At 35.5% G+C, this 13364-nt stretch overlaps 1 protein-coding gene across 5 annotated transcripts in view; it reads right to left on the reverse strand.

The window, feature by feature from the left end:
• Positions 1-13364, reverse strand: part of LOC113997593 (electron transfer flavoprotein-ubiquinone oxidoreductase, mitochondrial) — a 68541-nt gene that overhangs the window by 29500 nt on the left and 25677 nt on the right. For 3 of the 5 annotated variants that reach the window (XM_027739583.2, XM_039381547.1, XM_027739582.2), the window contains 11 exons: positions 10970-11074; positions 10017-10122; positions 8839-8910; positions 7232-7303; positions 6123-6194; positions 5205-5276; positions 4468-4542; positions 4113-4184; positions 3091-3162; positions 1172-1243; positions 385-456 (listed from right to left, as the gene is read on the reverse strand). In XM_027739583.2, coding sequence (XP_027595384.2) covers positions 385-456; positions 1172-1243; positions 3091-3162; positions 4113-4184; positions 4468-4542; positions 5205-5276; positions 6123-6194; positions 7232-7303; positions 8839-8910; positions 10017-10122; positions 10970-11074 — 862 coding nt within the window. The remainder of the gene's footprint in view (positions 1-384; positions 457-1171; positions 1244-3090; positions 3163-4112; positions 4185-4467; positions 4543-5204; positions 5277-6122; positions 6195-7231; positions 7304-8838; positions 8911-10016; positions 10123-10969; positions 11075-13364) is intronic. The other 2 variants (XM_039381545.1, XM_039381546.1) reach the window with 2 other exon arrangements.

Genomic DNA, 13364 nt, shown 5'->3' on the forward strand with positions numbered 1-13364 from the left:
ATTCTTTTATAATCCCAATCTTTACATATCCTAACAGTACTTGCCCATAGTGTTAATAGCCCCAGCTGGACCTTGCATGATCCTTAAGGCCCGGGAACAAATTGTACAGTGTCAAATGAGGGTTGTGTTACTCTTGTTCTGTAATAGCTGACAATGTTATTCTCTAAGCTAAATTTATGGTCTCTTTTTGCTGGAAAAAATTCCATTACGAAACTGGTATTCTCAGGAAGAAAAACTTGAGTATTGCTAGTAATTTTCCAGGCTTAAATTATTGAAGATCATCAACATAACCATAAAATATATCAAGGACAATTTCTTACAAAACATATTCTGGATCATGTCCTTCCAAGGGATATAGCTAAAATATAAAGACTTGATACTTACAGGGATTTGAGTTTAATTAGAAAATCAAACTGGTCTATTTGTACTTTCTTGATGGGGTTGTAAGAAAGATTCCTGTAAATAAAACATAAGTAACTTTGGCTATCTTCCTTACTGCTTGTTCTAAAAATAAAGTGAAACTACATAACCCACTTGCTTTTCTAGTCCTGTAGGAAGGACTTGTACCCTTGGCAGTTACAATTGCAAAAGGTAAGAATCATTTAGCATTATTTAGCTTCCTAAGCCAATGGAAAGAGTGGTCGGATGCTTGACAAGCATGCTATTGCCATGTACACACACACAGAGACACATAACTTCCTCCCCCAGCCTGATGCTTAAAGGTTTTGACTATAGAAATATTTAGTTATTAATCTTTACAGACTTGTCTTTCAAGTAAAAGAACCTATCTGAACTGCATGCGTTTAGAAAAAAATTACAATTGATTTTGCACGTGAGTTCAAGGGACAGGGACAGAATGGAAAAATAAACATTAGCATTATACACTGTCACTCTGTGCAAGAGTGTTTCTAGGTACATCCTCTTTTACTTCTCCCTATAACTTTTCTTTATGTTTTCATCTTAATATTGTAATTAAAATGCGTAAACTCAATAAATGCAACTGTACACACTTGGTTATATAGAGTTACTTCTGGGATAAGTGTACTTTAGGCAGAGCTTAAATGATGCATACAAACAAATGTGCTCTTCTCTTTCCTAGCACACATGACTAAAAGTATCATATCAAATGAGAAAAATACAGTTATATATAATAATAACCAAGAATCCTTACAGTTGTGAAAGCTCCTTTAGATCCTTAAATATATATGGAGGAAGTGATTCAATCTTGTTGCTACCCAAATCTCTGCAGAAACAGGAAGGATACAGTAAACTCTTACTAGGCTCAATAATTTTACCAAACAGTTTTGCAATTTCAATATACAAAATTTTATTTTATCTGCCAAATAGGATATTGTTTATCCAAATGTTATCAGAAACTTCTATTTTAATAGAATACTATTAAAACAAGGTGGGAAGCTAGATCCATCAAATTGTTCTCTGTGTTATTAGTTCAGATGTACCTGTCATGGTTTGAAAATTGCCCCCCCTGGGAGCCGGGGGGCCGATAGGTGAGGTGATTGGATTCCAGGGCAGTCTCCCCTGGAGTGCCAATCACTGCTCATTTTGTTCGCTCCTGTGAAAAATCATATATACACAACTGCTGGAAGTGGTTGGCCATCGGTCTGTCTGGCTGCTGCTGGGTCTGCTGCTGTGTGGGTGTGAGAAGGCTCAGGGGTGGCAGGACCCCCTTTTTTAGCTCTGGGGGAAGGGAGACCCTGCGGCCCCACAGCTCTGGCTAAGCCAGGGTTGGAGGCACCATTGGAGTGTTGTGAGAGAGAGAGAGAGAATCACAACATAAGGTGAGCGGGGAGAGAGACAGGCAAGCTCCTTGCAAGGAGCCAGACCCTCTTCCTCCCCCCACCCCCTTTCCAGCTAGACTGCAGAGGGGGCTTTCTTTTCCCTCTCACTGTAAAGTAGAGGGGAGGCTCAGCATTGGAGCTGAGCCAAAGTGGATGGGCTGAACACAGCCCGGCGCCAGGGAGATAACCCCAGGCGAAATTGGAAATGGACCAGAGAAAGGCCCAGAGGATGTCCTTGCAGTGATTTAAACGGAGGGCAGCCGAAAACTCGGAGGAAGAATGAAGATTCCAGGATGCGTACGTGTGATAAGCTGAACTAAACTACAGCAGCTACAAAATCGAGGTATGAGAGAGAGAATCACACAGCAGAAATTGACATGGAACCAAGGAGCATGGACTCAAACTATTTTCTTGGACTTTGTAAGGAAGAAGAGACTTCAGTAAACAGCTGGAGGTTGGTGGGAGTAGTGAACCCTTTTCCCTGAACATTCCCACGAGAGAAAGACTGTTTACCTATCAGCCTGAAGGGCTTTTCCTGGACTGAATTGAGGGAGAAGCTTAGAGGGACTGATAGAAGTGTGTAATATTATATATATAGTTGCTTTTAGCTTGTACAGTATATTTATTTGTGTAAAATAAATGTATATACTTCCCCTTTTCCCCTATAGAAGCCTCTTGCCTGACAGTTTCTCTTCAGTGTTTAGATAAAAATTGTGGGAAGGGGTGGGGGAAGCCTGGAAATTGGATTTTAGATTTTTGTGGTGGCTCAAACCACCACAGTACCATTAGATACATAACTTACAGTTATTTTGTTTCTGTCAAAAAGAAAGTAAAATACCTTTAATTTTTAAATTAATTAAACATATTGTTTCATGATAAGAATTCTTTCACATGGGCTAAACAGCACGTCTGTACTGGTTTTGTCTCTACCTTTCACCTTATTTTTACTAAACATAAATCCCAATAACAGAGGAGTAAGGATCTCAGTCCAACTGGCAAACTGGTCTAAAAGACACTGAAGGCACACGTACACTGGACTGTGGTAATGCAAGATGAATATTATTCTGTTCAGGGAACATAACAATCTTGTGAGCAAAAGCCCCAGTATTATTGGTACAGACTATGCATTTTGTTGACTATTTCTTCCCTGTTCAATACATATTAAAAAACCATAAGAAAGGATGACATCTCCAGAGCGTGTCGTATGAAATAGAATTTATGATGAATGATATTTTCAATATAAATTACCAAACTTTGTGACTTGTACAAATAAGAGAAGAAATCTACTCACAATTCATCTAACATCTGGAGAGAAGAGAAGCTGTTTTCGTTTAGAGAGCTGATTTTATTTCGTCTCATCACCCTGAAAGTACAAAACCAACTTACGTTGCTCCTTCTTGATAACTATTTGGTTTTGGAGAAAAGGTTTTATAAATTTTAAAAATTTTCTCTCTTCTGCATCTTCAATTTGAATTTGCCCAAATCAGTTAACAAGCTAATTTCATCTAGAAGCTTGCCGTTTTATCATTTGGTAAGTAATTTTTTTTGCCTATACATCCTATACATGCATCTACTTCCGCATATGTATATACATACACACACATATACACACCCATGGGAAGCTGGTGTAAATTGACTGAGGGCAGGAGGGACATTGAGTGGACTGGAAGGATTGTGACCTAATCACATCTCAGACACAGGCACATGGTTGTGCAACTTTGCATTCACTCTTATTTCATCTGCCACTGAACTTGCTCCTTAAATGAACAACCAGGATTTTAAAAACAATGAGAAAGCCAAGAACATGGGTACTGCACAGGAGTTAAAAATTGAAAGTGACAGATACCATGGAGCCTACTAATCTCTCAAAAAGTGGAAGGGATTTTCTGAAGATGGTTACATCATCACTGAAGAAACTTTTAGGAAAATTATAGAATTGATGAGCCAGGCAACCTACCAGCCAATCAAACTCTTTAAAATGAAGCAACAAGCTATGCACTTTGTACATTTTCTGCTTTTTATTGAGATTTTTGCCTCCAAGAAAAAAATTATAATGAAAATTTCTAAACCTTAGTATCAACCAAAATCACTTCAGTGAAGTTTAGTTGCACATTTCACTGCTGAACTTTGCTATAAATGTAAACAGTGATTAATTCCCTGTGGGGGTCATTTCAAACCAAACATTTTAATAATATACTCAAGAGATAAATAACCATGATACTCAGGAAACTTTTATATTAGCTATAATGAATCACTTGACTGTTCAGCACAGGCATATCTCACTCTGGCTAGCCAGCATATCTTATTACTTACAATACAGTTAGAGTGCTGCAGGAGATGAAAGTAGCATTTCTCACATGATGGATATGGTTCCCTTCAAGGTCTCTAGAATATAAAGAAAACGCCATTAATCATTGAAAATAAATTCAGGCAGTTATTCTAAGGTAATTAGAGAAAAATACTACCAGAACTTCATCACTGCACAGAAGAAAGTGAGAGATAGACATGTAATACTTCTGCACACTTAATTGATGACTTCAGGTCATCAAACCTGCAGTGACCCAGCAGGCAGTCTGCAAGATCCAGTGCCCCATTAGAAAAAGTGTCATGGAAGTGCCATACAAAGACAACAAAATAATATTATTCTAGTGAAATAAGGTATACTTACAGCCAGTTTAGTCTTGGCATATATTGGCACAGAGGTTTATCAGGCAAACGAGCAAGAGAATTATTCATCATTTCCCTGGAAAAAAAGAGGAATAGTATAGCTAGTTGTATTTGCCTAAAGTTAACGTTATAGAAAAAAATTGATGTCTCTTCTCTTTGTACTTTTGGGAAAAAAGTAATTCAAATCTTAATTTGTTTCTTACAGTTTTGAGAAAATAGTACTATTTTCTTAAACTTCCACATATTTTCACTGTGGCATTCTGTGGAGCAGTACTTTATCCTTAACTTGTTAATTAGCAGGTAAAGGAAAGATGTTCATTTCCCTGCTATTGAAATAAAACATAGCAAGCCAACACAATGTGCAATTCAACAGCGGCAGGTTATAGACAGTGATTTGGGGGGCAGGGCTGGGCAGCTGCAAGGGGCAGGGACTATAGGACACCCTCCTCCTGCACCACAGCTCTGGAGGACAACTGGAACTGCACAACTGCTGCAGCTGCCTCGTCCTTGCACTCTCAGTGATGCATTTTACCATTTTCTCCACCCATCTCTCCTAATCATTTCCAGACATGGCGTGTCCTACTCCAACACATTTTGCCCAGGGTAAGAAAAAGCTTCAGATGTGCTGCCAGTACTCTGTGGTAAGCAAGCACAGTCATTATAAAACCTTTTAAAATGCATGTGCCCTTTCTATTCTGTTCTTTTAAATAACTCTTTTGTATCTTATTTCATACTTACAGAAGAATAAGTGATTTGAGTCCATAAAATGTTAACGGATAGATCCGATTTATCCTATTATTTTCAATTATCCTATAAATTACAGCAAAGCATGTATCAGATTGACAATTGATTTGAGTATTAAATTGAACAGATAATAAAGAGTAACATACTTTAAAGTGGATTTCTTCAAATGTTCAGTCAAACTACTTAAAAAAATCAGCACACTACTCCTTAACAAGTTAAGGTCTTAACTGAATTAATTTCCTTTCAGAAAAATTTAATTAAAAAAAATTAATTCTGAGAAAGTAATTAATTTCATCTTAGAAAAAGTGTTTTCCTTTGAGTTTTTTAAATTCCTTGATCAAGATACTTTGAATGGATTTTCTGTGAAAACAAAGCAGCACAACACAGTAGTGTTCTGTGGTGATCCAACAGTTCCAAAGATATGGAAGCAGGTTAGACATATTATTTTCTTATTTTTAATGACTTTTCTTAGTTGAAATCTGTCTGAAAAGCAGTAATAAGAAAATATTTCAGATTATGACAGTCATTTTGTCTGGACATTTCAGGCATTATTTACAGGAAAAGACCGGCCCCCAAAAATTATCTTTCTACTGTTTTATAGTATCTGAGTTATTTAATTTATTAATTTGTAACAAGCAATTGCTAATAGACATTATTTACTATTGTATATGCCATCAGTCACTGAAGCCATTAAGGCCCAAGAACTTTTTTCTGCTCTCACCAAAGTCAATTGCATTTTTACCTTACACAGTACAACAGGAGTTCCTTAGTTATTATCTAGTAAAAAGTATTGCTATGCACAAAAATTAAAGTTATCCAAATATTTCTCTTTTATGAATTATTTATTGAAATAATAAATTTATTGAATTTATTTATTGAATAAATAAACACACAAATAAGAAAGCAACATACAGCCATTCAAGTCTGTGGAGGTCTGCAAAAACAAAAGGCTCCAAACTAGTTATCTTGTTGTTACTCAGGTATCTAAAACAAGATCAACCAAAGATAAATTAATGGAATGATTAGTTAGCAGTAGATGCATGAAAATGAGTTTTAATATTATTTTTTTCTTGATTATTTATCAGAAAACTACTACTTTTTTTCATAATTATAATTTTTGAGTACGGTAATTTTCATGCCATTGTTTGACAACAAGACTCTCTCTAATGAGGACTTTAACAGCAATTGTTAGAGCATTGTCTTATCTATAAGAAAGCACAGCCAGCTAAATATTTTCACTGTGTCATATTTTAGGCCCTTCCCTGTTTCCTTCTGTGGAGTGATTTGTTCCATGGATGTTCCCTGGACTTGTTCAGTTTTTGCTAAGGATACTAGTCCTAAATGTAGATGCCAGAATAATGGAACAAGAAAGGCTGAAAAAGAAGGGGAAGAGGTACTATAAATGGTCTGGGAAGATAATAACAGCAGCTGTAATAACAGATAACCAACCACACTCATATGACGGAAAAAAATAAGAGGTACAATTTTAAAAAACTCTCTTTTTAAAAAATATTGCAGAAAAAATCTTAAACAATAGAATTTATGTGTTGTCTCTTTCATCTCTTAAAAGCATCTCTTAAAGGTTGGAAACACCTTTTAAAAAGCTGCTGCAAAATAAAGAAAAAAATGTTCCTTTCATTACCTATACTGGTTACTTTGAATTGCTTCTGTAAACCAAAATAACAGCATTAAAGATTTTTCATCCATCACAAGCTCTCACTTTCATTTTACTTCTTTTTCGTTCTCTTTGATTTTCTGCAGGGTAACTATCATACTATCTCCTTCTTCCATTCTGAGGATATGAGGAATAGGAGTGAAGTATGGAGCCAACTTGTATTTTCAAAGTATCGTCCTGCACAGATAACTCTTAATCTGTCTTTGCTTTCTTAATCCAATCGTTGGATTGATTTGGACCATTTTGCAGGTTCCTAACATGGAATGAAATAGAGCGAGACATCCATAGCAACTCTCAGAGCTCTGACTGCTGGTTTGTACTTCAATATTCTAAAAGCAGTACTTACAGTTTTGTCAAATTGTATAATCCTTTGAAAGCACGTTCAGATACAGCTCTAATTTTATTATTCTGAAGATACCTAAGAAGATAGAAACCCAACAATTAATTCTCTAAATAAGCAAAGTTAAAGCAAACCTAAGTAAATAATTAAAATCTATCAGCTAAACTGAATGTACATTTTATACTTTAAAATAAGTTTTCAAACTTGTTACACTTTGAATTTGACAATAACCATTTCACAGCTATAGCTGCAAAGACTGCAAAGGTGTTTTTAAAGAAATACACATGAAGAGCAGAATTACAAAATTCATTCAAAGGGACTCTTACTTTGCCTGAGATGAACAATGAAGTGGTTGTTTGCAACCTCCTTGATTAGGTCCTAAACTTGCAGTGCTCACCTGTGTGACCTGATCTTTGTGTTTAGCCAGATCTCTGCTACAAGCAAAATTTTACACAGAAAATATTAGTTTAAAACAATTTTTGAATTTTCCATTTGCAGTATCAGAGAATTATTAAAATGCTGCATTTTTAAGATAATAAAAATGTACAGTAAATCTTACTAATCTTCTCTAAAGGAAAGATACTAATTTTTTAAATTCTGGTTTTCTTTAGCTGCTTTGATGAAATAATGAGCTGAAAATATTATCAGCTGCAAATATTAAATAATTTTCAAATAATTTTAAAGCATCATATTGTTATTCTCTGAGCAATATTTAAATATAAGTTCTTTTAATTAAATTACAGTTAATAAAGCATCCAGATGCATTCCTGTCAAAACAATAAGAGATCTGACATTGGGCTTCTGTCAAACACTGTTCAAGACCTTTTGGAAAATGTATATCATTCAGATCAGACGGGTGTGAAGTCAACGTTAGAAGCAAGTGTTTTGTACAGATAGATATGGATATGTTTCTTTTAGCGAAAATGTACCTTTCAAGACTGTAAGGTCATAATGACACTTAACTTTCAGAACACAAGATGGTGCTGCAGTACAGCAGAGTTCCCATAAAAGAGACCTTTAAACTGACATAGGAGCCCTGTTTTAGACTTCACATTTAATTTTTAATTTCACTAATTCTACATCAAGAAAAATTATTAAAGTCTATGATTTTTGAACAACATAAATGTTACTCATTGTGAAATATTACACAGTATTGTTCTGCCATAACAATTTGACTAGTTGGGCCATTACTGAGTTGGTACCAGACATAATTAGGAGTAAAACCATGTGCCATGTGAGTGAGCTTCCCATGACAGTGGGAAGTTTGAATTTCCAAACTTTTTTGCAGAATAAACAGATTGACTTACTTTAATTTATTTTGGCATATACTGTTCATTATAAATGTAACTTCCTTCAGACACAATGAAAGTTTAGCATTTTTTTGGTATAAACCAGTCCATATAAAAACATTAAATATGCAGAGATTATGATTTTGAAAAAAGACAGATGTCAAATCAAGATACTTGAGCCAAACAGACTACACATTGAAGGTTGAGATTAACCAGAATTTTGTTACTTAGATGTTAAGCTCTGTGTGTGTGTACATATGAAAGAAAGAGAGGATGAATGTTTAAGGCACTAAATAGATATTTTAGGTTGAAGCACTCCCTTACAGATTTTTAAGATCTTGATATTTCTTGAAAACATCAGCAGAAAGCTTTCTTAGCAGATTCCTCTGAAGAGACCTGTAGGAATGAATGCATACGGTAAAACTACTGTCCCAGCTTGCTATAGTGTTGCTACTTTTGTTATTCAATAAGAGCAGCTCTCACACTGCTAAATAATGAAAGCAACATGAAACTATCTGAACATGCTACTTCTGTTTGTCTGAATATTTGTATCTATTTAAACAGTAAGATAAATGCTTTATAATAATAAAAAAAATTCTTCCATGTCCCCAGGAAAATTGGCAATATAATAGTTAAATCTAAGAATGAAAAAGTTTTGAGTATAAACTACAGATTTATTTCAAACATCAAATGCATATAGAGCTTATTTCCCAGTTCATGTGTCTCTATGTCCCCGTCTCCACAGGGGATACTCAAGTGTCCCGTCAAAACCAAAATTCCTTTGGGGCATGATTGGATTAGAAGAGAATCTAGCCTGAAAGGCAGCTGAACCAACTCAACAAGGAGAACATCAACCACGAGTGAGCACAGACTGGTACTGTTTGGAAGGATCCGTACCCTTGCTCTACAAGGCAGATCCTCAGCTCAGGACACGTGATGCTGCACTCTGCTCACCACACATAAAACTGCCTCTCAAACAGTGATATGCAAACCAAGTGCACATCAACCATTTTCTCATCTCTTAAAAAGGTTTGGCTTATACATACGTATCTGTACGATGACTCAGCCCACATTAAACCCTTTTAAATAACAGCGTATTCAGACACATAAACTGAGAACTAAAAAGATTTGCTCAAGCAGGTAGCTCCACTGATTTCAAGATTATTGACTTTATTGACAGAAATACAGACTAGGAATATTGGCAGGATTGTAGTATAATAAAAAGGTTCTAAGCATTGTGTCTTTAAAGGAAACTTCTGTAGATTTCTGTAGATTTCCTGAAACTCTTGCTAGCTCAAGTCACTCTTACAAAAACAAAATTTTCACTTCACACAGTTTTTTAGTTTCTTTTCTCTGCTTTTATGTAGGAAGAATCTCTACTCTACTTTCCAAGCACCAGCTGAGCCAACTGATCATAATTATAAGGCTGTAGTTGTGAAAAGGTTTCAGGATTGATAGTCAAACCTGAACAGAGCAAGAGACCACTTTACTTCTTTACTTACATTACGGTTATGTTTGAAGAGACTGATGGGACAGCTCGTAATTTGGCAGCATCACAGAAGATCTCCAGCCCTTGGCAGGTACACTCTGATGGCACATCACCAGCCACTGCACGAGAACAAGAACGTGGTTGTGGCAAAAGGTGGGATGTGTCGTGTGATGGGATGTGAAGAAAAGAAATATGGTGTAAAAGAACAATGAGCACAAAGCAGACATAGCAGGCTCTGTTACATGGAAATTAAGGCACATGTTTTTACATAATTCGTTTAGACCTGGTAAGAACCTAACAATAAAGGAACACAAAAAATTATTTTACCTTCTGACCTCTGTGAAAGGGCTTTTAAAAGCTCTTGAGCCTTAGGCTTGTTGTACAGGAATCTGGTATGGATTTTTTGCAGCACTTATTTAGATTATTCAGTCCCCTTATTTTACTAGAATGAGCACAGTTCTGCCTGGGTGAAAATGCGATGAAAATGGGTCAGGAAGTCTTTGCTCCCTTTCAGCCCAACTCTGTGTTTTAAATTACTGCTCACAATAGGCAGCAGAATCAAAAAGTCTGTACAAAGGCCTGCATAAGTGGAGCAGGTTTGCAAGTTTCATTTGATGTACAAAGACATGAACTGGGGAGAATATTACCTTCATTTCATTCTGAAATATGTGTGAAATATATGTCTTTCCAGCAGTATCAACATATTCAAATAAACATTTATATTATGCTCCTGATTGGAATATGTTAATTGGCATATGTTTGGCACTCCTCTTGCAGAAAATGAATCATCCTTAATGAAACTGAAATTAACTTCAAATTAGCATTTGTTTATCTGAGACATTAATTCTGTTTTACTATAAATGAAACTGCATTATCTTTTTCTTCCTGATAAGCATATATTTACTGTGTATTTTTCTCTAGGAATCATCATTAATAATCACTCAAATAATATCTGTAATTACTTACAGCACTCAGGTGTCTTTTTCTGAAATGCATACAGAGATTTCAGTTTATTGTACTTGTCCTTTGTATAATGTTTATCAAATTGCAGAGACCATCCATTGTTGTCTTCTAATAAAAAACCAAACAAAACCACAACACAAACAGACCACAAATAGAAGACATTAGAATACAAACAGAAGGTATTAATATCTTCACTTAATTTAGTTGCATCAAGTTTTATCTAAATAATATGGGATTTTTTCCAGCGCATTTCACAGACCATTAGATAAACTTATCTTTTAGAGTTGCCTAATCACACACAGCTATGGAGATTATAAGGTGCATAGTAGGAACAATTTATTACGCCTTCAACAACTTTTTCTGTGACAGTCACACTGAAAAAACTACGATCTTGACATTAGAAATTGTTGTTTACATAGGAGTCTAAAGATGAGAGGCAACCATATTTCCCTACATCCTTAAATGTGTGGGTTTGTCACTTTGTCCATGGAAACTGAAATGATTACTGTGACTCTGACTTATTCTTTCAGAGAGCCATCTTGTCTATAATTTCTTTTTAAAAATCTAGATGAAGGCCAAAGGAGCACTGCTTTTCAAGAGAAAGGGAGGCTTGGTGTAATGAATTCAAGGCAGTGTGTTTAAGTTAAGCTTAAGAGGCATCTTAAACATAGCATGATTCCATATTATCAGTTTGGTCACTGTGCATAAATATAGTGGAAATGAGTTTATGGCTAAAAAAGCAAAAATTGAAGAGCAAACCTTTCAGTTCCTTCCACCAAAGGGACATTTCAAGATACAGTGGTGCTGGAAATAACTTCAGATACATTAGTTGTTTGTTTCTTGGAAGTCTATTGTGTATGGGAGATCCGTAAATTAACTGATCAGGTAACCACTTCCAAAAAAGGGTGGAAAGGGAGAGGTAACTTGCCTTTAAAAGCTGTGATTGGATTTTAGTTGTATCAATTTGAGTCTGACTTCTCTTTACCTTTGACACACCCTTTTAGTTTAAAGCATCTCATTTAATGAACACTCACAGCAGCAGAAATGCTCCTAATGCATTTTGAACTGAGTGAAAGGTATTGGCAAAACATTGCTGTTTCCTGTTTTAAATCATTAGAAGAAGCTCAGTTTTAGGACTGCCTGCAGCATGGAATTTGTAATTGGTGAAGCAATGAGAACAGATTCTTTGCCAAGTGGCAATTGCCTTATAAACCTACTGCCCCGTAGATGGGACCATAATGAGGTTTCCTTTATCATTATTCCTGAATATTTAACTGGAACACATCCATTGACTTTCATTTGTATGACTGGACCCATCAACTGGGACCTGAAGAAACTGGTGGGAACACAACATATGCAGAGAAGGTAAGATTTAAGAAGAAAGGAATCTTTTGTTGAGTGTTTTTAAAAATAAATTTGTAAAGATTTTTAAAAATGAGATTGTTCTTGAAGTTTTAATCATACCAAATAAATGTTTTGCCGTCAGGAATATAGTCTCAAATACTCTTGGATTTTCTAAATCATAATTATGTTCATAGAAAGTTTTGGACAACTAAACACTTATCTGCACATTTTAAACATATAGTTAAGAGCCATAAATTCTAATCCACCTGTAAGCCAATGAACACATAAAGTATAATTTTTCTGCATTTCCCTGCTTCTGACTCTAGAGTGGATACGCAAGATTTTATTCCGCCTTTTTATACTTTTAAAATTCTTTGCCATGTGACACAGCATGTACAGGAGGTGACATCACTGCACTTCACATCTGCAGAGAAAATGAGTAGGGCCTCCCACACTAATGGGAATGATGGAGCAGTTCGCTACAAAGGAAAGGTTCAACAGTATTTTTGAGGAAGTTGAGAGGCAGCTGTGTATTTTTGGGTGGCCATAAAAAAAGAAGGGAAAAAAAATCGCAGTGAAGATGGATTATTTTGTACTGGAATCGTTCCAGTTTGGAGTTTCTAGTCAGTTTATTTCAAATAATGGGCTTTTCTCATGGAATTGATTTTCTTGCCTTCTACTAGAAATACAAAGGCATATCTAATCTAACAAGTTGTTAAAGGTTTTTTGACCTTCAGAAATATATGCTTTGGGCCAAGTTTTATGCCCAAGCCTGGGACAGTCTTTATTTCATACAAACTATTTTGTCAAATCCTGAAAGAATGTATTGTGCAAATAACTATATTTAGTAGAAACATTTGATGAAGCATTCAATGGCAGAATTGTAAATCACTTTGTGATTGTTTAGAGTTTATATGGAAGGTTTGTGACCTGTTAACCTCTTTTGAGGCGAGGTTCTCCAAACACTTTAAGAAATGACTGGTAATAGTACTGGTCTTGAAATCCCAAATCTATCATTGAGAGAGTACAGCTCAGATGAGAAATTGCTTTTCCC

The sequence above is a fragment of the Pipra filicauda genome, unplaced genomic scaffold (assembly GCF_003945595.2).
Source record: "Pipra filicauda isolate LSUMZ 115617 unplaced genomic scaffold, ASM394559v2 scaffold22_size4397567_pilon, whole genome shotgun sequence".
NCBI classification, from domain to species: domain Eukaryota; kingdom Metazoa; phylum Chordata; class Aves; order Passeriformes; family Pipridae; genus Pipra; species Pipra filicauda.